The sequence below is a fragment of the Natator depressus genome, chromosome 4 (genome assembly GCF_965152275.1).
Source record: "Natator depressus isolate rNatDep1 chromosome 4, rNatDep2.hap1, whole genome shotgun sequence".
NCBI classification, from domain to species: domain Eukaryota; kingdom Metazoa; phylum Chordata; order Testudines; family Cheloniidae; genus Natator; species Natator depressus.
The window spans coordinates 139,039,595-139,063,289 of NC_134237.1; the positions used below are offsets into that span (position 1 = coordinate 139,039,595).

At 49.4% G+C, this 23,695-nt stretch overlaps 1 protein-coding gene across 3 annotated transcripts in view; it reads right to left on the minus strand.

Annotated features, from left to right (window-relative positions):
* Positions 1-23,695, minus strand: part of ADISSP (adipose secreted signaling protein) — a 142,492-nt gene that overhangs the window by 100,270 nt on the left and 18,527 nt on the right. For 2 of the 3 annotated variants that reach the window (XM_074951978.1, XM_074951977.1), the window contains exon 2: positions 7,684-7,780. In XM_074951978.1, coding sequence (XP_074808079.1) covers positions 7,684-7,702 — 19 coding nt within the window. In that variant the 5' untranslated portion in view covers positions 7,703-7,780. Of the gene's footprint in view, positions 1-7,683; positions 7,781-15,040; positions 15,175-23,695 lie in introns of those variants that run through there. The other variant, XM_074951979.1, reaches the window with a different exon arrangement.

Consider the following 23,695-nt stretch of genomic DNA (forward strand, 5'->3'; position numbering starts at 1 on the left):
ATCCCATCCGTTCCACAGTCACTCACCTGTCCTGAGGTTTCACCAGCTAATGAGCAAATTCACGTTCCTTCTTGCACCCGCCTGTGGATCACACACCTGTGACACTGAGAGGCCCATGGGTGAAAGAGGTTTGACGACAGATGAAAGAGCCCTGGCTCACAGGGCTTGCCAAGGACCCAACCCACAGATTTTGCTATGGAAAAATCCTATTGCCCAGACTCCCGGAGCAAGAAGTGCCATGCTCAGAGTAGCAAAATAATGCCCATGGCCACAGACACCGCATGTGCCTAAAGCAACTCTATTATGGCTAATCGTTTATTATGGTCGTGCCTGAAGGCCAGCCAGGAATGGACAGTCGTTGGAGTCCTCAGGTTCTCCAAAGACCATGGACAGGCTTCTGTGCTGCCACAGCAAAAAAGGCAAGGCTCGAAGCAAGGGAAGGCAGGACTGCAAGCGTTGCCTCCTGGAATTGAGGGCACTCAGTGTGGGCCACCTGCTGCAGCTCCTCTGCACGCTGGGACTCCCTGCCTTCAATGGAAAGTCTGTGTCCAGGCCTGGGCACTTAGCAAATACTAGTCCCTAGACTGCTTCTGGTTTTGCAGACCCAATTTGCAGAAACAGCCTCCCAGTCTGCGGCACAGCTGCCTGGTGTGAAGGTGTAAAGTGGCATCAACAGTGCACAGGCAAAGGCTGTCCACACGCACATACACTCTGTATAAAGTCATAAGTTATTCCCTTGCCTGGAGTTTGTAAAGCCAAACCCCTGCCTAACCCTCCTCCTTCCCAGCCGGGGCTGCCCGAGGGCTCCTACCTTCAGGCTAGCCAGCCCAGCCCCTAGCATCCTCCCTGCCAGACCATTCCCACTTCCCTGGAAGGATCTGAACCAGCCACCGCTGCCTTGGTGCCGACCCCTGACAAGTGGGGTCTCATTCACAGCCTGACCCTGTGCGATGCTGCTTTGGATTTCAGAGGCAGACACCCACATACGTAACTTATCCAGCACCATCCTTTCACCACATTGGCCACTCAGTCCTCTTCCTCCTGCTTGTTGTACCATCTTTCCCCGTTTCAACGCTGGGGGCGGATCGCGACCATTAGCAGGATAACAACAAGGAGTCCGGTGGCACCTTAAAGACTAACAGATTTATTTGAGCATAAGCTTTCGTGGGTAAAAACCCCCCACTTCTTCAGATGCATCGAGTGAAAATTACAGATGCAGACATAAATATACTGGCACATGAAGAGAAGGGAGTTACCTCACAAGTGGAGAGCCAGCATTGACCTCTCCAGCACATCATCATCAATCTACAACCTCCTGGAAAACAATCACTCACTCTCCCAGACCTTGGAGGCAGGCCAGTCCTCGCTTACAGACATCCCCCCAAACTGAAGCAAATACTCACCAGCAACTACACACCACACCATAGAAACACTGACCCAGGAACCAATCCCTGTAGCAAACTCATTGCCTACTCTGTCCCCATATCTACTCTAGCGACTCCATCAGAGGACCCAACCACATCAGCCACACCATCAGAGGCTCATTCACCTGCACGTCTACTAATGTTATATATGCCATCATGTGCTAGCAATGCCCCTCTGCCACGTACATTGGCCAAAATGGACAGTCCCTATGTAAAAGAATAAATGGGCACAAAGCACACATCTGGAACGGTAACATACAAAAGCCAGTGGGAGGACAGTTCAATCTTCCTGGACATTCTATAACAGATTTGAAAGTAGCTGTACTTGAACAAAAAAATTTCAGAAACAGACTTCAAAGAGAAGCAGCAGAACTAAAATTCATTTGCAAATTTAACACCATTCATTTGGGCTTGAATAGGGACTGGGAGTGGCTGGCTCATTACAAAAGCAGCTTTGCCTCTCCTTGAATTGACACCTCCTCATCTATTATTGGGTGTGGACTACATCCACCCTGATCGAATTGGCCCTGTCAATACTGGTTCTCCACTTGTGAGGTAACTCCCTTCTCTTCATGTGCCAGTATATTTATGTCTGCATCTGTAATTTTCACTCGATGCATCTGAAGAAGTGGGGTTTTTACCCACGAAAGCTTATGCTCAAATAAATCTGTTAGTCTTTAAGGTGCCACCGGACTCCTTGTTGTTTTTGTGGATACAGACTAACACGGCTACCCCTTGATAATTAGCAGGATATGGTCTCAGAAGGATTCCATTTGCACCTGGACCCACATGGCACCTGGCTTTGTGGGGGCCTCCTCTCTCAGGCCATTGGGCCACGTACGAGATAAACCTTGTGGGAAGACAGCACATGGATTACGCCAAACAGCCGGCTCCCATTGGCTTGCAAGCATGTGAGACCAGCTGATTAGATACGTGTTTAACAGGCCATCGGAACATAGACCTCCCCAGATCAGCTCAGAATAGGCGTCCCTTCCAGCCAAGCATCTTTGTCTGGCATGGGAGCCAGATGCTTTGGCTGAAGTCACAAAGGACCATGCGGCTGAACGGGTTCCTGGGGAGTTCTTCTCAGAATTCGTTCACATCCTGCTTGCCAAGATGCGTGGCCCGGAGGGTGGGAGGCCCCGTGAAAGGGACTGAGCTGCAGGGCTCTGTCCTCCTTTGTGAACTGTGTTCCTGGAGAAGGGAACGCTTGGCCGGCTGGGCGTTTCTAACCCCTCCACACCCAGATTTGGCGGGAGGAGGAGGTGGTTCTGCTGGTGAGATTATTTGGCTGAGAGCTGCCCACCCCCACCCCAACGCTGTTACATTTGCAACTCACGTATTTCGTGACAGCTCTAAAATGCCAAAACATGCAGCTGATTAAGAGCAGCCAGCAGCATTCCTCCACAGCCCTCTGTCCTCAAAGCCAACTACTCCTCTGCCTGGCGCCCTGCCCTCCCAAGATGATCCTCTACACCACAAACTACAGAGCGGAGGGCCAGTGCTGCAGTGCCAGCTCCTCTCCTACCATAAGTCTCGGGGCACCCACGCAGGGCACGAAACGCACCTGGACTATGGGAAATGCCTCCTCTGCCACCGGAGGAAAGAGACGCAGGGCACACCATGCTGTGATGGCCAATCACGCTCCTCGCCCCAGGAACAAGGTGATGCCCTGATGCACAAAGACAATGGGATGGATGGGGGAGAGACACTGGTTAAAACCTCTCTCCATGAACTGAGCCCTAGTATCCAAGCCTGGGGCAAGGTGCAGAGGGGGGGGTCCCTGATGTTCCTGCTCCACAAGGGATGGTGACAGTGGTTATGCACAGCAGAAGATCTAGTACTCATGCCCTCCCCTAATCCCCTCCACAGCCCAGCACTCACGGCGCACAGACCCGCTCGAGGCAGAGAGAAACCTCCACTTCCACCAGGCCCGGGGCTCTGCGTAGGGTCGAGTGACAGGTTTGTTCCCCCACCCCAGCACCGTACAGCAGCCGTCCCAAAGGCTCCCGGCTGGCAGAGACGCCAGAGCAGATTGCTACATTCTTAAAGAAAACCTTTGACGCACAAAGAGTCTTTTTCAACTACCAAAATGTGAGAATAATTAACGCAGCATTGTTCCTCCAAGATCTCTTGGCAAAACCCTGCTTCCATTTGCATTCAAAACAAATGCTTCAAACGCACGAGTCTGCGCCCAGCATCAGGTGCCGCTCCCTCCACTGCAGGATTCGTACAGCACTCGGGAATTAATGGAATTAGAACTCCAGCCCTCGAAAGGGACCCCCGCAGCCCACCCAGGGCTGAGGGTAACAGGCACCCATTGCCTCTGCTCCCTGGCTGTTTCGCGGGCACCAAACAAGGATGCTGAAGCCAAAGGATGGGGCAGAGGGGGGTCGCCAGACACACTGCTCAACTGGCAGATGGAGAGAACAAAAGGGAAAGGGGGAGAAGTGGCAGGTCTGACTCCCTCATCCACTTACACCCGTCGTCGTAGCCTCAGTCCTTAATGGATTTATCTTCACAACCTCCCTGTGAGGCAGGCCTATTATCCCCATTGTACAGATGGGAAACTGAGGGAGAAACACTCTGGGGCATGCCTAAGGTCATATAGGGAGTCTGTGATGCAGCAAGGACTTGAACCCAGGTCCTAGGTTAATTCCCTCTCCACTAGGCCATCCAACCCAGCATCTCTGCAGTCCTTCATTCCAAGACCCAGCCGCAGAGGGGCAGAGAGAATGGGGCTGAGAGTGGGCAGTCTGTGGCAGCGCTGATCAGAAACACAAAGCCAACCCACAATCACTGGGCTCCAGAGGCTGCTTCTAGACACTTGGCTGTAGCGGACGTCCCCAGATATGGCCATGCCCTGGAGGCCGGGTACGGATGCCACGCTCCCAAGGAGATGCGTCGGCTATGGAGGAATTCATGCGTCTGCTACATAGCCCCTCAACAGATTCAAGCCGCGGTGGGCTGGGATGGATCTATCCAGGGACTCTCTCAGCCTCCCATCACCTCTCGTTTTTGTGGGTTCACCCCAGAAGTCACCCAGGCCACCTCATGCTACAAACTCAGCAGGTCTCAGCAGCTAAGGAGGCAGGGTCAGGGCTAGTTGATCTTAGAAGGGAGACTGCCTAGGAAAACCCACAGTGCAGCAGCAAGTAGGTATCTGTTACGAGGCATTCCGAGACAGCATAACCAGTGCCCCAGCACGGTGCTAGGGAATCTTGGGGGGGGGGGGTGTTGGGGGAGTCTTCCAGAGGAAATATAGACCAGAGGCCCTGACCATTTGTGGTTCTTAAAAAAACCCCGGCACTTTCACAACAGCAAGGTGTTTTTAGTCAGAGTAACTAGATTCACTGTACAGCTTCAACGACAGCTAGTCCTCTCTTTGTCCCGCAGGCTGGCTGTGTGCTGTTCAACACCTCCTGAGTCCAGCACCAGAGGTGACTGCATTTCAGTGGTGGGAAGTGATCCCAGAAGGTAAAATGCTTTGGGATCTTTCAGGATAAAAGGAGGAATTAAAATCAGAGATAATATTTACATTAGGTGGCAAACTCTTCTGTGCAGGGACCTTGCTCTCATTGTCCAGAAAGCACCAGGCATGCTGACAGTGCTACCCTGTAGCAAACCCAGCAGTCAGATGGCAAGGAAGGGTGCCCTATTGCATAAGGCTCTGGGCTGGGACTCGGGAAACCTGGTCCAGTTCCTGGTTCTGCCAGACTCCCTGGGTGCCCTTGGGCAGGTCACTTCAGCTCCGGTCTCAGAGCAAGAGGAGGATGCAGATATTCCCCATCGTCTGCGTTGCCGATAGAGAGAGTCAGAGGGAGTTCGCACTCTCGCACTGTGCGCATGCGCAGCGGAGCCTAGTGCAACAGGGCCCCCATCACAGCAGCGTCCTCTGGGCGCAACGGCAACACAGACAGCACCTGGCTGCCAAGTTCCAGCTCCTCACAAAGCAATTAGGCTACGCTGAGCTGTGAGGAACTTGAAATAAAACCGGCTTGCGTAGCCACAACAGCAACCCCGCCAGGTGCGAACGCCAGGGCACGCCTGACCTGCATGCAAAGGGACTAGAGGCAGATACCTCGCAATGCAGGAACGTGAATCAGCAAGAAAGATGCTCACTCCAGATTAGAGAGATTATCTAGCTGTGCATCTCTCTTACATCCCTTTGGGTGGGCTGGGGGGAAGGCATCTTACTCTAGGATCTGCCATGGAAGGGGAGAAGTTGGCCAACACCATGAGCGATTTTCACCTACCCTCTCCTCTGCAGGGTCACCATAGTCAATCACCAGATGGCCCAGCCTAGTGACCACTGCCCTGCACAGCCATGCCCAGGCCCAGGGCAGAGGCTCCCCCGGCCTGGCTGAGCAGGTCTCAGGCTGAGCAGGGTTGAAATGCAGCGCAAGGGAACCTCAGATGGTTCCTTTCCCCTGGAAAGGGGGTGGCCGGGACAGGGTGTTGTGAGAGGGACAGCAAGCAGCAGAACAAACAGCGGGCTAGTAACTACCAGCCCCATCATCTCTAGGGGGGCAGGGAACCCCCAGAGCTCCCGGCAGCTCATTCGGACCCGAGGCTGCATTGGCACCTCTCCCCATCCACAAGCCCCCAGTAGGTGTCGGGGATGAGACCCACCCAGCCACGGCGAGTCAGGACACATGAACACAGGCTCAGCACTTCCCTAGTGACACAGCCCCTTCGATTCTACACGTCCCACTGGGAGGCGACAGTTGGCCAAGCAGAGCAGCAGGGTGGGATCCAGCTACGATCCCCTCGGCCTGCAGAATGCCATCTTGGCAGAGCACCAACAGAGGGGCTGCCATGGAGCAAAGGTAGGACCCTGCCCCCCACTGCTCCCCCCCATTTAAACTCCCCTCTCCCAGCGGAGCAGGATGGCAGTGCTGGGACATCCATAGTTACCAGCGGTGCAAGGTGAAGGTTTGTCCTTCAGCCTAGGAAGCCTTTGGGGTCTTAACATTCAGTGGCCACACCAGCCTAAGAGGATCTCCTCTAACCCGCCCCCCCACAAAGCCTCAAGCGTCCTGGCGCTAACAGGGGCTGCTGCAGACTGAGCAGCCAGCCCAAGAAGGAGGGCAGGGTCTCAGGCATCCCAACCCCGTAGCCACAGCAAGGAGGGAGAGCCCTCAGCACTGGCCCCAGGATCCCCTGCTTGGCCACTGTTCAGCAGTTTACGGAGAGCGGAACCAGAGCCAGCTGCACTGGCAGATTTTCAGCGCAGGAGGGAAGAGCTCACGTGTTCCTGGTTAAAATCCCTTTGGGGGGAAACAAGCAACCCCCAGCAGCCAATAGAGGCGTCCGATAGCGTCCAAGTTCACTCCCAGACCGAGAGGATAGGGAGAGGAGAGAAACGCGCTGGGCACTTTAAAACAAAAACAAGCAAGGAGACACACAGACAGCCATTTCTGTCTTTGTGAGCCCGGTGCCCCAGGGCACACAGCACCAACTTCCTTCCCAGGTCATCTCTCCGGCACGAACAAAATCAAACTGACTGAATTGCAAGGACCAGACTAAGCACTGAGCAGGGCACAGGAAAGCCATTTAACAGACAGCTGGGATCATGGACTGAAAATACACCAGCCTGCAGCCAAACCCCACCGGCAATGAGAAAAGGCAGCCTGTCTCTCCCCCATCACACACCCCTCACCTATTGACCCAGCCCCTCTCCCTGATTGAGGGAGGCATTGCCAGTACCCTGGCAAGCCCCTGGATTGCATCTGTCTAAGTACCGCAGCAAGACTCATCCCCACTGCAGACTCAAAGCGCAAGCAGTCGCTCAAGTTGCAGCAAAGACACAAAATGTCATCGGATTCCCCCTCCCTATCCTGGCTTCGCTTGCAAGAGCTCCCGATCGAAGCTACAGATGTCCAGGTGGGCGCACAAACAAAGTTACGGCGCGTCGATCAAGGCGACTCGTCTCACGACCATGGCTTGAAGAAATGGCTCTAGATCAGACTCGCTAGTTAATTGCGAAGGGTTGGGAGAAGCGCCAGCACCCGCCTCCCCAAGATATAGGATTAATACATGTCCAAGTTCTAAAATCTAAAGCGGAAGGGAAGTTCAACTTTCAAAATCAGAGACAAGATTTGACGTCTAGGGCTAACCAATTTTGAATTTCAAATTTACCACCCTGTCTTAGCCTGGTTTCTGCAAGTAGCATAGAAAAACAATTCAACTTGCAAGAGACCAGGAGCTAGGTCCCTGCTTACGCAGATCAGAGAGCCCCCGCAGCATGGTAACTTACCCTTATTAGCTGCAGCCATCTATCCCACAAGTGTGTTAAAACTTCAAACGAATGGGCAGAAGGCCATCCTCCACAAAGCGACCTCTTCGAACACGAGCTGGGGAAGGGAAGGGGACAGAATTAGATGGTCCACAGGTTAGCAGAGGGAAGAATCAACCTATCACCCAATCACTGGCTGCAGGAAGGTCTTGCATTGAAGCACTGCATCCGATCAGCGCCCGAAAAGGCTTCTTCTGGGTCCTAGCGTCTGACAGGGGTACAAGTCCTCCTGTTCTTTTTGCGGATACAGACTATCACGGCTGCTCCTCTGACACCTGACAAGGGTAAGACACACAGAAAACCAAGCTAGTGCTGCGGTGAGACAAGTGGAAGCAAGAGCAGAACATCCCCTGTAAAAGCCAGTCCTCCAGCTGGAACTTGGATCCTGGAACATACAGCTGAACACAGTCCTGCATCTGTAGTCATGCAGACGCTCTGTCTCTTCGCAGTACTGCTGAGGCGGGACAACCCCAAGGGTTAAAGCAGGCTAAGCAATGCTCAGCGGGGAAGTGGATGGTGAGAGCAGCTTTCCTGCAGCGTATAAGAATTAAAAGATCCTCTTGCTTCTTGGAAACAAAGGAGCACTCAAATAAGTACCTTGGAACCTACTTCAGCCCTCAAGCTGTCGTCTTCAGCCACTTGGGTGACAAACCCTGGGCTTGGCTGGACACACAGCAAACAGGGCTCCGTCCCCAGCCCTGCCACAGACTCCCCAGGTGACCCCGAGGGAGTCACTTAACCTCTGGGCCTCGGATCCCCATAACACATTTCCTTTCTCCCGCCCTGTGTCTCGTCTACTGTGATTCTGGGGGCAGGAGCTGCCTCTTACGCTGCCTCCCTCCAGCACCCTGCACAACCCGACCCTGATCGTAGCTGAGCCCCCCAGGTGTTACCGCAATACAAACAATAAACGTGCCATGCAATATAAAGGTAGAAGCGTTTCATAAGGACACCAATCTCCTTCCAAAAGGAAGGGCAGCAGCCTGGTTTAGTGGAGCAGGCAATTGGGAGACAGAAGACCTATTCCCAGCAACTAGCTTGTCGTGTGACACTGAGCAAAAAGGTCTGTGCCTCAGTTTCCCCATCTGTATAATGGAGAGGGCCCATACAACCTTGACTTTCAAAGCACTGAGTCATACAGCTAAAATGATGCTAAGTAAATATTCTTCTATTCTAAAAGCAGGAGAGTGTGATTATCCAGAGACAGGTTTCAAACAGCAGGGGTGTATCCCAAGAATTCGAGCACGGATATATCTCCCAGAAATGGTGTAAAACACAGCCTTTACCTAACACTTGGGTTTTTAACCCCCCAAAAATATCCTTAATGTATTCCCTCCACCCAGCCGGAACCAGCTAGAGTTTCATTCACACTTTTTTTTTTTTTTTTTTTTTTTTAAATAAACATTACAACATTTCTCCAGTCTCGACACAGAACAGTTTGTACCAGACACCAGAGCACACTTCTACTGAAAGTTTGCAGACACGTCAGAGATAAAAACAGGGCTTTGCCTCAGTTCTAGTCAAACCGCCCGTCTCCCCCATTCTCTCCTCGTTGATGCTGCAGCACCCTCCATGCTCTCATTTGGGATGAAGCACCTGGCCCTGCCTGCATCACAAGACGTGGTTCGATGCCACCTCAAGGTGGAGTAGCTGTCCCGGTCCCCTCCGGCCTCAAAATGCAGAAGAGGCCCCTCACAGAAAAAAAGACACTGGAGTGCATCCATATGATCTGCCAGACGAAGGACAAGAGGAACCTAGGACTCCTAGTGGTGTCCAGAGCGCCAAATGGGAAGCTGAGGCGTTTACAGAGCTGCTGCCCAGCACAGTACTGAGGCCCCCAGATTCCTAGTCCTCAAGCCGTCAAATAGACAATCTCAGTGATGCAGTGGTACCTGGCCTCACGGCCTACATGGAAACCAGGAGATTCTCCCAGGCGGCCTCTGGACCTACACATGCAGCTGGACGCATCCCGGATTCTATCTTCAGCCTAAGCCTGAATATTGGAGATACCACCAACATACCACTCTCCTGGTCCGACCAACGCCTCACCCAGGCAGAGGTCAGAGGTGTAGCGAGCAACCCTAGATGACCCGCCCCCAAAGACCGCTGACCCTCCCTAGGACTTTCAACTCGTCCAAGGAGAACAAGCCACCCAGATACCCGGCCAAGACACCCGTGAGTTAGTGTAAGAGTACAATCTCCTGACTGACGTCCCCCACCACCAACACCGTGGCTCCAAGCCATCCACTCCCCCCACCACCACACCGATCAAGACTATCGCCTTGGTCGACAGATGAGCTGCGGGAGACCATTAGACGCCAGTGATGTTAAAAACAAAACCAGCCACCTGGATCCCTTCGCCAGCAGCACAACCACTGCTTCCAGGACAATGCCACTGCTGTAAAGAAGGCAAAACAAGCCTTTCACTCCACTGCAATCTCCATGGCACCAGCCAGCTGCACAGCGAACTGCCTGATCAGCTCTGACAGCAGACGCAAGGGCCAACGGCTGTCAGCATACATCACTGATAAGGTCCCTTTTTCAAACAAGAAACGGCAAAAGTTATGTCTATACAATCCCACTGGAGCGTTGACCTGCAAAACCTTCATAACTGGTGATGACGCAGGAGAAGGAAGATACCCAGCTTGATCCTCTGATCCCGGAGGGAGTGGGGGGGCTAGCCAACAGAAAAAAAATGACTTGCAAACTCAGACCTCCTTATATGGCAACTGCGACCCAGACAGCAAATGTCTCTGAAGACTGGCACACTGCTAATATAGTGCCTATTTTTAAAGAGAACCTGGGATTTCCTTGGGCAATTAGGAAAAAGAATCCTGACCATTATACATTAGCAGAGTATAAATCAAATGACGAGTCCACAACTAGAATAGCGCATTCAGTTCCGGTTGTCCTATCTCAAAAAGGATAGAGCAGAAATAAAGGGTCAAAGACGAGCAACAGAACAGTGAAGCTTAGAAATACTTCCACGTGGAGAGAGATTGAAAAGACTGGAATTCTTTATCATAGGGAGGAGACAAAGGGAGGGCCGTAACAGAGGGACCCACCAGCTCTCTTACACTAAGCAACCTTTGTCAAAGGCACCTTTTCTCCTCCATGCACATGTTCCCTGGAGATGCTCACAAATCATCTGACTGCTCCAATGCTGTGTGCTCCTGCTAGTCTCCAAAGCCAGCACCACCACAGGGGAAGGAACTAGATTTTATTCCTTCCCATGCCGCTACACACTTGTTCACTAATCTCCAGTTACAGGGACAATCCATTACGTCTTTGCGAGCCGACTGAAGGGTGGCTCTGCAGAACCTTTGGTGCTGCTCATTGTGCTCTAGAACAGAGGTCTTCAATCTGTGGGGCATGCCCCTCTAAGGGGACAGAGAGTAATATTTAGGGGGCACAGCTGGGGCCCAGAGCAGTCTCCAGGGGTCCCAGCCACCGGTCCCACGCCCAGGGGTCCGCTCCTGCCTCCAGCCCCAGCTGTGGCCCCAGCCTCGGCCCTTAACCCTGCCCACATTCCCCCCTACCAGAGCCGTGACCCCACTCCTAGCTCCATGGGGGGGGGGGATGGGACACGTGGACATGGGTAAGGGGGAGCATGAGGTAAAAAGTTTCCGGACCACTGCTCTAGAAGGAAGAAACCCAGCTTGATTCTCCGATCCCAGCCCGAGTTGGCAGGGCTGGCAGTTAGAAAAAAAATTATTTTAGTTGTAAACTGAGCACTTCTTATATAGAAATTGAGACTCAAGACACAGAGCCGCATGTCGTCAGTTTTATTGAGTCACTGTTCAGACTAAAGCACACTTTGCTGTGCAAGTTTGCTGCAATCGGATTTTAACTGGCACAGTTTTTAAACCACAAAAAATTTTAGAGCTTGCAAGTTCTTCAGATTCCAGTTCCAACTTTCTCAAAGTCATCCAGCTTCAAATCTCAGGAAAGGTGAATTAATTCACCAGATGCAATACAGCCTGGCCTCGATCTGATTATAAAAGAGAGTGACATCACACATCTCCGTGTTATCCACATAGTGCAAGGGAAAGAATGAACAGATCCCGTCCTGCCTCTTATAAAATCATTTTCCAATAGCATCATAGAGCCAGCAAAACACACAGACCCCGTCTGCTAAAGAAACTCAAACCTGTAAGGAACCAGAACTCAGTTCTTGGAGGAAAGTAACAAAGCTTAGCTGGGTTTTAAATGAAACACAGATTTACATGCTGAATGCCCCATGCCCAGTAACCAGGTTTAGGGCTGGGACAAAGATTCAGCACAGAAATAAAGTTTTAATGAGCTTTCCTAAAAATTCTCAATAGCCTGCACCAGGGTCTGCTAGCAATGCACCAAAACACATCAGTCTGGACCATGGGTTCTCTACCTTTTTCTTGCTGAGGCCCCCCTCAACATGCTATAAAAATGCCAGGGCCTGGCAGAGGGGGGGACAAGAGCTGGTGGGGCTCGAGTCAGCTCCACATGGCAGGGTCCAGGGAGGGAGCACCCCCTCCACCCCCAACTCACTCAGGAGGCCACCCAGCCTATCTGGGCTGTGAGGGACGCAACCAAAAAATATAACTCAAAGGGGGACTCAGTTCAAAAAGTTCAAAAACTGCTCAGGTTGCAGGCAGGAGGTAGCTAGGGGCTGTGTGCAGGCAGGGGGGTAGCTCAGGGTGCAGGCGGGGGTAGCTAGGGGCTGTGCATGGGCAGGGGGGTAGCTAGGGGCTGTGTGCGGGCAGCAGGGTAGCTAGGGGCTGTGTGAAGTGAAGGGGGTAGCTCAGGGTGCAGAGAGGGGGTAGCTAGGGGCTGTGTACGGATGGGGGGGCTCCCAGTGCTGCTCCCAGCTTCAGGGGGGTGGGGGGGATGGGACACTGGAGCTCCTGGCTTCAGCTCCCCCCCCCACCCCGTACTCCTGACTGGGGAGAGGGAGGTTCGCCAGCATTGGCCCCACGCCACTCCTGGCTGCGGGGTGAGGTTGGGGAGCCGCTGGGATCGGCCCTGTGCCACTCTCGGTGGCAGGGGCGGAGGCACCTTTAGCCCCATGCCACTCCCAGCTTCAGCACTGCAGCTCGGGGCCAGCCACAGGGCTCTGTAGCCCCCCTGAAAGGGCTCATGCACCCCCAGGGGCAGCAGACCCCCAGTTGAGAACCGCTGCTATAGGGGATGTTGTTTCTTAAGTCCCAATAGCTAGAGGTTGGTTTACAGCCTGAGGCAGAAGGGTTTATGACCCTTCCAAAATGCGTAGGTTTCTGTTTCTTTCTGTTTTAACTCTGGACTTTGTCATCACTATAAAGGTCGCATTTTTTTTTTAACCCTGCTGAGCTCTCAGCCTCCAGGATGTCTGGTGGCAATGAGTTCCACTGGACTATCATGCATCCTCTGTCACCTATTTCCTTTGATCAGCTGTAAAATTTGCTCCCTTTCACCATCAACTGTCCTCCTGATCTTCTTGAATTATAAAACAAGCTGAAGAAGAGTGTCCAGCCTTCCCCCTTTAGACTACGTATCCCTTTGGATCCTTTTATCAGTCACACTTTATAATGGAAACTTACTATAAATAGTAAATTCCTGATTAGTAGATCTTTTCATAACTGATGAATCAATTGTTATGGAGCCCAAGAAATCGATATAGACTCAAAGATGCTAAGCCCCGAAGGTACCATTATGTTCATCTAGTCTGAGCTAGCCTAAAGAGGCGAGAGACCCACACTGTTTATAAGCATGGCTGATCTCTCAAATACCTTCTACTTATATAGTTAGAACCATCTTTAGCACATGCTACTCATGTCTAACATACTGACAGAACATCTGTTAATCAGTAATTAACCCTTTATAAATAGAACTTTCATATAAAGTGCAACACCTTTATCAGGGCGTCTCTTTGCAGGATAGCAAAATGATTGGGACGCTCTCTTTCCTCCCATGCCCCTAGTCATTTTCATCACCCATCTCTGAACCGCCTTCTATTCCTGCCCTGTCCTTCCGGAGACAGGGAGCCTAGAGCTGAACACGGCACCTCCGAGGGCGGCAAACACTGGTTCATACAGCAGCACTAGATTACTGTGCTGTATTGTTCTCCAATACATTTCTCTTACGCCCCAACGTTGCATTTACTAGCATGCTTTGAGTAGAGATCTTCTTTGTGCTCTCTGCACCGAGGCCCAGGTCTCTTCCCCACTCCCTCCAGTTCATTGTGCACCTAGTGGATGAGTAACTCCAATCAGAGCCATTACCCATCAAAGGCTCAGTCATCAGTCTGCATGTATGCTGCAGTGGGAATCCTTTAGCCATCAAAGATGAACACCAATGCTTTGTAGTAACGCAGCAAATATAGCAGCAACCTGAATAAGAGATCCATACCCAGAGCCCTAGGAAATTATCTTTTAATATATAAATTGTTTTATTTTAGGGAAATTTCGTGTTATTTCGGTTTATCCTGATCCCAGGGGGTAGAGTTGCCAGGTATCCAGTTTTCGATCAGAATTCCTGGTTGAAAAGTGAACCCCCTCCCACACCCCAACTCGCTGCCCCAACCCTTTTCCCCCAGGCCTGAGCCCGCTCCCATGCACCAAACCTCTCGGCCCCAGCCCAGAGCCTCCTCTTGCACCCTAAACCCCTCATCCCCAGCCCCACCCCAGAGCCCTCACCCCCTCCCGCAATCCAACCCCCTACCCCAGCCCAGTGAAAGTGAGTAGAGCAAGTGACAGTGGGGAGAGCGAGTGGGGGGGGGGGGGATGGAGTGGGGGTAGGGTCTCAGAAGGGGCGGGGCAGGGGTGTTCATTTTTGTGCGATTAGAAAGTTGGCAACCCTACCAGGGGAGTAGGTTGGAGGGGTTGCAGAGTGAGCTACAGAGCTGGACCCAGCACCCTGCTCCAGGGATTCTGACCTGGAGCACAGCGGGCAGTGCCGCTCATGATGCCAGACAGGCAGCTAGGCTGAATTTGAATGCTCGGTTGTGACACATCCATGCGCCCGGTCCCAATGCCCAGAGCAGAGAGCCAGGCCCAGCCTGGTGCGACAAGAGGCACAGAAACCAGTGCTGCAGGGCGAGTTATTCATTTTACATGCCTGTTATTCCACATTTGTAAAAAACACGGGGCTGGTGTATTAGCAGAGATGAAATAGACGGGCCAAAGGTGGTAACCCAATCACTGCCTGGCATTACATAGTGTTGATCATGATCCAGGGCTTGGCCCACACAGCCCTCAGCCTGCTTGGTACCATTACCAACCCGTTTAACCTTTTTATTCAAGGTACAGAAGAGAAGGAAAAGCAGGGAAAGCTGTTGAAATGGAAAGTATTGAGTCAAGCTTACGTTGTAACACCCTCCCTTGTTCCGTTAGCCAGAGAGAGTTTCAGAAGGAAAAGCCCCTTGCCTGACGGTCTCAGAGGTAGAACCAAAAGGTGGCAATAACTGTTCAGGGTTGGAGGGGGGACGAGAGAAGTGAGTCGAGATGAGCTGGAGCCGTTGCTGCTGCTCCTCTTCAAGTCAGATCCCATCTCAGCCCAGGCGGGGTCTGGGATTCTGCTGGAGCCGGCAGCTGTGGCGATGTCCTCTGGGTGCCTGCCTCTGCCCCGGTTATCTGGCAGGATGAGGCTGATGAAGACCCAGGAGCCCACGTGTGGGGAGCAGCCAATCTGTTCTATTCCTATTCCGCCACGCCCCCCCGGCACCCAAAGTCTTTCTTTAAGGACCCAAAAAGGGAGTGGTGAGTGGAATAGCCCATCCCCCTCATTATTTGGTCAGCCAGTGAGGCCAAATATCCGACACACCAATTCTGGCTCATTCATTTCTAGTTTCACATCTCCTTGTTGAAATCATGCGCAGTAAATAGTCCTTGAATCAAATCAGTCGGCCCTTCTGTTGAGACTAATTCAGCCTCTGTCTCCTTTTCATCTTCCTCCCATCCACATTTACTAGAGGCTGTTGAGACGTCTTATGAACTTTCAAATACTTCCTACAGCTGAGCTCACAAAGCAAACCCATGGCAACATGTTCCTAAAGCGCACACGGTGTGCCACGCACGTTCTCAGCTAGGAGCCTGTTCCCACCCCACCCCCAAACTACAGCACATTCTCATTAATCCTCCAAGCTAACAGGCTCTGTTTTAACACCACTTGGGAGACCAGTTTCACAATTATACCCAATTATGCAGGAGATAATAGGAATCTGAAAGGTGACCTGAAAAAACAGAACGCCAAATCCCACTGATGTTACCAAGAAACAGAAGAACGGCCAGCTCAGCCCGACGGTCCACCTAGCCCAGTATCCTGCCCTCCGACAAGGCATCGGACACAGAACCTTCACCGGGAACATCGGCAAGCCACAGGTGACCAAGCTGGACACAGAAGCAGGAGTCCGGAATGATAGTTCAGCTCTGTAGCTGCTCATCACAGCCACAACCTAAAATCTCACAGCTCCCATTAAAAATAATAATATCATCATCATCTAGTGGGTGTAGCTGCAATTCACTGGTTAGCACACAGGACTAGGAGTCAGGACTCCTGGGTCCTGGTCTGACTGAGTCACTGGTAAACTCACAATTGCTTTGTGATTCAAGGTCCTTGTTACTGATAGCTGTGCAAAGGCAAGGGGTGGCCTATGCACTGCGGCCTCAAATTGCCGCGCCCCCCCCCCCCCCGACACAGGCACTTTCACACCCTGCACGGTGAATTCTACCTCCTAGCATTCTTGGGGCAGGCCAGGCAGGAGTTTAAGGCTCCAGCCCAGGGGTGGCCAATCTGAGCCTGAGAAGGAGCCAGAATTAACCAAGGTACATTGCCAAAGAGCCACAATAATACATCAGCAGCCCCCCATCAGCACCCCTACCCCGCTCCCAGGGCCACCCACCTACCGGCAGCTCCACCGATCAGCACCTCCCCCTCCTCCCCACACCTCCTGATCAGCTGTTTCAGGGTGTGCAGGAGGCTGGGGGGGGGGGAGGGGGGAGGAGTGAGGACACGGGAAGGGGTGGAGTGGGGGCAGGGCCTGTGGCAGAGCCAGGGATAGAGCAGTGAGCACCCCCCCGCCCCCGCACATTGGAAAGTCGGTGCCTATACAAGGAGCCGCGTATTAACTTCTGAAGAGCCGCATGTGGCTCCGGAGCAACAGGTTGGCCACCCCTGCTCCAGCCCATCATGCAGAGACTGACGGGTGAGAAGCGCTGTAGGAAAATTGCAGTCACACCCAGCTGGAGCAGGAACAGACCAATATTTTAGTGGCCATCTGTCAGCTCCTGCCACATCGGTGCATTTCAGTGGGGTGGGGTTCCAGCATTTCTACTCTAATAAAACCATGAAAGTCACACAGCTGCATTGTGCCTCTGTTATAGGGGAGGCAGTGGGCACTAGTGGATAAGGCACTGGACTGAGAGTCAGGAGAAAGTTCTGTTCCTTGCTCCTTAGGGCAGGAATTGTCTTAGGTGTATGTACAGTGCCTAGCACAATACAGGCCTGACCCTGCTTGGGCCTCTAGGCCCAACCATAAAAATGTTGTAGGAGGGAAACCTGAACCAAACCCATCCAAAAGCAACAGCGCCCGTGGTAGCTGCCACAGCGGCAGGCTCAGAGGGCTTTTCAAGCCTCACTTGTTTCCTTCCAATTACACTGAAAGACCCATCAGTAAAACCCAAGGGACCGGGCATTATGAAATAAAGCGGCTGAGCTCCGGAGGTCAACAGCGGGAGAGTGAGAAGCAATCGTGATGCTGGCTAAGTCAGGATACTGAGAGTCATTTATCACGGCAGACGTCTTCCTAAAAGCAAACCGATCCAGTCTTTTTTTAAGGCTCATAAAAAAGGAGCTTCCCCCCACCAAGGTTATTGAGACAGAGATGCCACGTTGTAGGGAAAGTGTCACAGACGAGCCATTGTTGTCTGCTTCCATCATTCTCTCCCCGCTCTGCTGGAAGATGCAGGTGCACTAACAACACTAGATCATGGGAGGCGGGGGAGGAACAAGGAGGGATAACGGAATGAATTTCAAAACAAGCGGCCTGGCAGCAAGATGGAGCAATCTGTAAAGGGAAGTGGTGGAATCTCCACCACCCGTGTCATTTAAAATCTGACAAAGGATAGATGCTTGTGCAGGCTTAAACCCGGTGGCTTCAGAGGTATGAAACCAGCTTCAGGATAAACAAAATCAGGATGGCTTAAAAAAAGGATGATTTTAAATAAGTTTTTCTTCTTAAAACAAGCCTGTTTAAAATGAAATCTGAATTTAATACAAAATATGTAAAGGCCTAAAATTATAATCTTTTAAAACATTTAAATAAAAAATAAATATGCTGAATTCATGAGCCTCTATCAAAATCTGAGTTAATGGCTGCTTTTCTGTACAAAGAAAATCATGGGAAAAACATCTAACTTTTGAGGTCAAGCTTTATAAATATGGCACAATAGGTCATGCAATATATTAAGGGCTTGATCCTGCAGGGGACCCAGAGGCTGTGCTACTGGGTGCAGGAGACTGGCTAAGTCATCACAGTTGTTTGGACCACGCCTCTGACTCCAGGAGACACCATCATACATCTCACCTGCATCATCCACTGAGCCCATTAGCGTGGTCTCATGCTCCTCTTTTATAGCTTCTCACCTGAGCTCTGATTGGCTCAATTCTCAAGTTATGAATATTCATAGAATCATAGGACTAGAAGAGACTTCGAGAGGTCTCCTTGTCCAGTCCCCTGTACTCATGGCAGGACTAAGTATTATCTTCTAGACCATCCCTGACAGGTGTTTGTCTAACCTGCTCTTAAACATCTCCAGCGATGGAGATTCTACAACATGCCTGGGCAATTTATTCGAGTGCTTCGCCACCCTGACAGTTAGGAAGTTTTTTCTTAACATCCAACCTAAACCTCCCTTGCTGCAATTTAAGCCCATTGCTTCTTGTCCTCTCCTCAGAGGTTAAGAGCAACAATTTTTCTCCCTCCTCCTTGTAACCACCTTTATTGTACTTGAAAACTGTTATGTCCCCTCTCAGTCTTCTCTTCTCCAGACTAAACAAACCCAATTCTTCCAATCTTCTCTCATAGGTCCTGTTTTCTAGACCTCTAATCATTTTTGTTGCTCTTCTCTGGACTTTCTCCAATTTGTCCACATCTTTTTTGAAATGTGGCGCCCAGAACTGGACACAATACTCCAGTTGAGGCCTAATCAGCGCGGAGTAGAGCGGAAGAATTACTTCTCGTGTCCTGCTTACAACACCCCTACTAATACATCCCAGAATGATGTTCGCTTTTTTTGCAACAGCGTTACACTGTTGACTCGGAGTTAGCTTGTGATCCACTATGACCCCCAGATCGCTTTCTGCAGTACTTCTTCCTAGGCAGTCATGTCCCATTTTGTATGTTTGCAGTGATTGCTCCTTCCTAAGTGGAGTACTGTGCATTTGTCCTTATTGAATTTCATCCTATTTATTTTAGTCCATTTCTCCAGTTTGTCCATAAGAAAGGCCATACTGGCTCAGACCAAAGATCCATCTAGCCCAGTATCCCGTCTTCCGACAGTGGCCAATGCCAGTTGCCCCAGAGGGAATGAACAGAACAGGGAATCATCAAGTGATCCATCCCCTGTCGCCCATTCCTAGCTTCTGGCAAATAGAGGCTAGGGAATGGACTGCTCATCCTGGCTAATAGCCACAGATGGACCTATCCTCCATGAACTTATCTAGTTCTTTTTTGAACCCTGGCATAGTCTTGACCTTCACAACATCCTCTGGCAAGGAGTTCCATAGGTTGACCGTGCGGTGTGTGAAGAAATACTTCCTTTTGTTTCTTTTAAATCTGTTGTCTGTTAATTTCATTTGATGACCCCTAGGTTCTTGTGTTAAGAGGAGTAAACACTTCCTTATTTACTTTCTCCACACCAGTCAGGATTCTATAGACCTCAATCATATCCCACCTTTCCAAGCTGAAAAGTCTCCTCATATGGAAACTCTTCCATACCCCACTCATTTTTGTTGCCCTCTTCTGAACTTTTCCCAATTCCAATATATCTTTTTTGAGATGGGGCGACCACATCTGCACACAGTAGTCAAGGTGTGGGCGTGCCATGGATTTATATAGAAGCAATATTATATTTTCTGTCTTATTATCTATCCCTTTCTTAATGATTCCCAACATTCTGTTCGCTTGTTTGACTGCCACTGCACACTGAGTGGAATTTTTTCAGAACTATCCACAGTGACCCCAAAATCTCTTTGAGTGGTAACAGCTAATTTAGACCCCATTCTTTTCCAGTCCTCTGGAATCTCTCCCATCTTCCATAACTTTTTAAAGATAATCACCCATGGCTCAGACATGCCCTCAGTCAGCTCCTTGAGTATTCTAGGGTGTATTTCATCAGGCTCTGGTGACTTGAAGACATCTAACTTGTTCTTTCCCTATTTTAGCCTCTGAGCCTACCTCATTTTCACTGGCATTCGTTACGTTAGACTTCCATTTGCTTCTAAACTTTTTGGTGAAAACTGAAACAAAAAGGTCATTTAGCACTTCCACCATTTCCACATTTTCGGTTGTTATTTTTCCTCCCTCATTGAGTAACAGGTCTACCCTGTACTTGGTCTTCCTCTTGCTTCTAATGTATCTGTAGAATGTCTTCTTGTTACCTTTTATGCCTCTAGCTAATTTAATCTCATTTTGTGCCTTGACTTCACTCACCACAGAAACTTACTCTCAAAAAACACTCATCCACCCAATAACTCACAGCCCTTGCTTCTGGATGGTTCTAGGCCTTCCAATCAATGCCCTTGCTCTGTCTCTTTGCATGTGTACACAGACAGATACAAACACACAGAAACCCAGTAATTCCTCAACCGCTTCCCTTGCTTTCTTTCAACAAACACCACACTGCAGTGCAAAAGCTGTGGGTGCTACACAAACAGATGTCCTGGATTGTCATTAGTTCTTCTGTTTTTCTGGGGGTGGGCCAGAGGACTTGTGACAAGGGAGAATGTGCACTGCTGGTGTCAAAGCAAGACTCCGCGTGAAGAGGTGACAACATTCTTCAGAGCGCAGCTGCCAGGGTTGATTTCAAGAGCTGGGAACTGGAGAGGAAAAAACCTGCAATGGCTGCAGGTTGTAAAAAGACCCTATTTGGGAATATTTTCAAGAAATTCCTGTACCTCTGGGTAAAAAAGGAACAGGTGCCAAGTGTAAACAGCACAACAAAGAGATGCAAGGGCTGGTTGTCAGAATGAAACAACATCACGAAAAATGGTCCTCAGAAGGCAGTGACTGAAGATGAACAAATGGACTTGTCTGAACAAGCTGAATCAACTGGTTAGTAAACTTAATTTGGCATCGTTCTTACAGACTGCCTAGGACATCTGACTCTGCTAGTGAATGAGAACCTAGATTGTCATAAATCTGTGTTTTGGTCAAATCACTTATGAACACATTTTGAAATTCATACTAGAATTGGTATGTTATTAAATACCAGTTTACTGTTACTGTTGGACTTCTGAAATGATTTCTTTTATTGCTTAGTATAATCAAACCTCCGAGGTGAAGATTTCCTGTTTAAAAGTAAAGTTTTATTGGGCACTTATGAATTCTAACATTTAAAAAACATCTTTTCCCCCCAAGCTGTTTGATATGTTGCTAGAGATAAGGGTTCACATAGATTTAGATAATCCTTATGATTTATTATTTTGCCTATAAAACTGGGTTTAGAATAAATGATATCATCTAAACAGTGGTATAAGCAGCTAAAGTAGGAGGATTCGTCCATTTGCAATCTTTTATTCTTTTTAAAGCAGTGCACTGGATAACAATGAGTGCGACTGGCTTAAAAAACAAAAACAAAAAAACCCATTGTTTCAGGGTCCATCTTAGACATAATGAACATCCATCATCTGCAACATCTACAGCTTCAAAGTCGTCTGCTGGCAACACCAGCAGTGCCGCAACTAAACATACCTCCGCCAGGAAAATGCCTGTATCAAAAGACTTTCTTCATCATCCCATAAAACCATGGGTGAGTTCGTAACCAGGACCAGCAAATTTCAGCAAGACTCCATCAATGAAAATATTGCCCTGTTCCTTTATGCAACAGAATCTCCCTTTCATCTTGTTCAAAACAAACATTTCAGCCACCTGGTTCAATCATTAGGACCATGCTACACTCCACCCCACAGAGCGGACATTGCTGGATGCAGCGTATGAAATTGAACAGTGTGCAAAAAAACCTGATGGGAAATGTGGTAATCTGGGTCTTAATGGGAAGAGCAATGTACATAATAATCCAGTGATATGCGCTTGTGAGCCAGATGATGGAGTGGTCTCTCTCAGTGGTTCACCACCTTTTTTTCATTTGCTTCTAAAAATTTTCAAATGGAGGCAGACCCCTTTGGAAATCTATTGTCTGTATATATAGTTGACGTCTGTTCAGTCAGTTTTCAGTCTAGGTCTTTCCCAGACCCTTTAGACAGCGTCATATGTGGTGCACGGACCACAGGTTGAGAATCACTGGTCTATCTTACAGAAACAATTGATCCATCAGGAAGTCCCCATACAGCAAAATACGTAAAAGTAGCAATAAAAACTCTAACACTGAACAGAAATTCAAGTGCGTAGCTTTGTCACAGGTGATGCCACAAATGTAGCAAAGATGAGAGGAAACCTAGAAGAAGGTAATGAAGGGAACGTGAAACTTATAACATATGGTTGCAGCGCTCATCGGACACATTTTTTAGCCAAAGACTTGAGTGCACCTCCAGGAATAAAGGAGAATGTTGGTGAAACTGCAAAATACTTCCATGACAACCGCTTTGCTTCAGCTTCACTGAAAAAAGCAGGAGGATCTGAACTAATTCTCCCCCAAGAGAGACAATGGACTTCAGCGGTTGACTGCTTTTGAGCTATTTATTAAGAACTGATTTATTCCAATTACAATTTGTGAAGCAAAATTGTGACAATACAGATGGAACTATCACAGCCAAAGTCATCAACAACTAAAGAGAAATGTAGAAGATCTGCCCAATATACTGAAACCTACTTCCATAGCCTTGGACAAACTGCACAAAGATTGCTGCTGGACTGCTGGCATATGGCAAGAACCTCAAGAGACACTGAAGAAAGAAATACCCAGCATCAGAGTTAGATTGCAAGCAGCAAAGCAGCAGATGGATCAAGCACTTACTCCACCTCATTTTCTCTCCAGTATTCTCAACCCAAAGTCCCGGGATAACTGCTGAAGCAGCAGCAGAGCGGAGATGAACTACTCGAGCAATACATGTTTGCTGATTATGTTTTTAAAGAAAGTCACAGCACTGAACTGGTGGAAGTCATTAGCTAAGCACCTGGACCCAGAGTATGTTGAAGATCTAAACCAGCTTTTGACAGCAGTAGGCTTTTCTGCAGGCAAAGAATATTTCCTTCATTTGGACTAATTCGTTCAAAGCTGAGAAATCGATTAGGAGTTGAAAAAAATCAGGAAAACTTATCTGACTTCCAGTCTATGAATACAAACTTGGAGGGAGTGGATAAGATCTACTAGTTTAAAAAGCCTGAGTAACTCAGGAGACTATTGTCTCATTTTCAAGAGACTCAGGCAAGCGGGAACTTTTAAGCTCCAGTCACTTTCATTTAGGCATATTTGAAATTTTTCCCTGGCTAAGCTGAAATAATCCGTTTAATTCACTGACTACAGTTAATTCCTCTGTTTAAGAAATCATGTAGCTGTAAATGTGAAACATGTTTTGATGAGAAGTTTATGTATCTAAAACACCCCAGGTTGTTTTCTTTAATAAAAATAAATGTTATTCACTGTTTTAAATTAAATTCCAGTCACATCCTAATGGAGCTTGATACAAATCATGAGCAAAAAGTTAATTATCCAGTAAACAAGCAATATGTCATTCACTATTTTCTAACACACTAAACATGTACAAGAAGAATTGGAAAATATTAAGCTATGTAATTGCTCAATTAGCTGTATAAAGTTAATTAATCTCCAAAATAACAAAA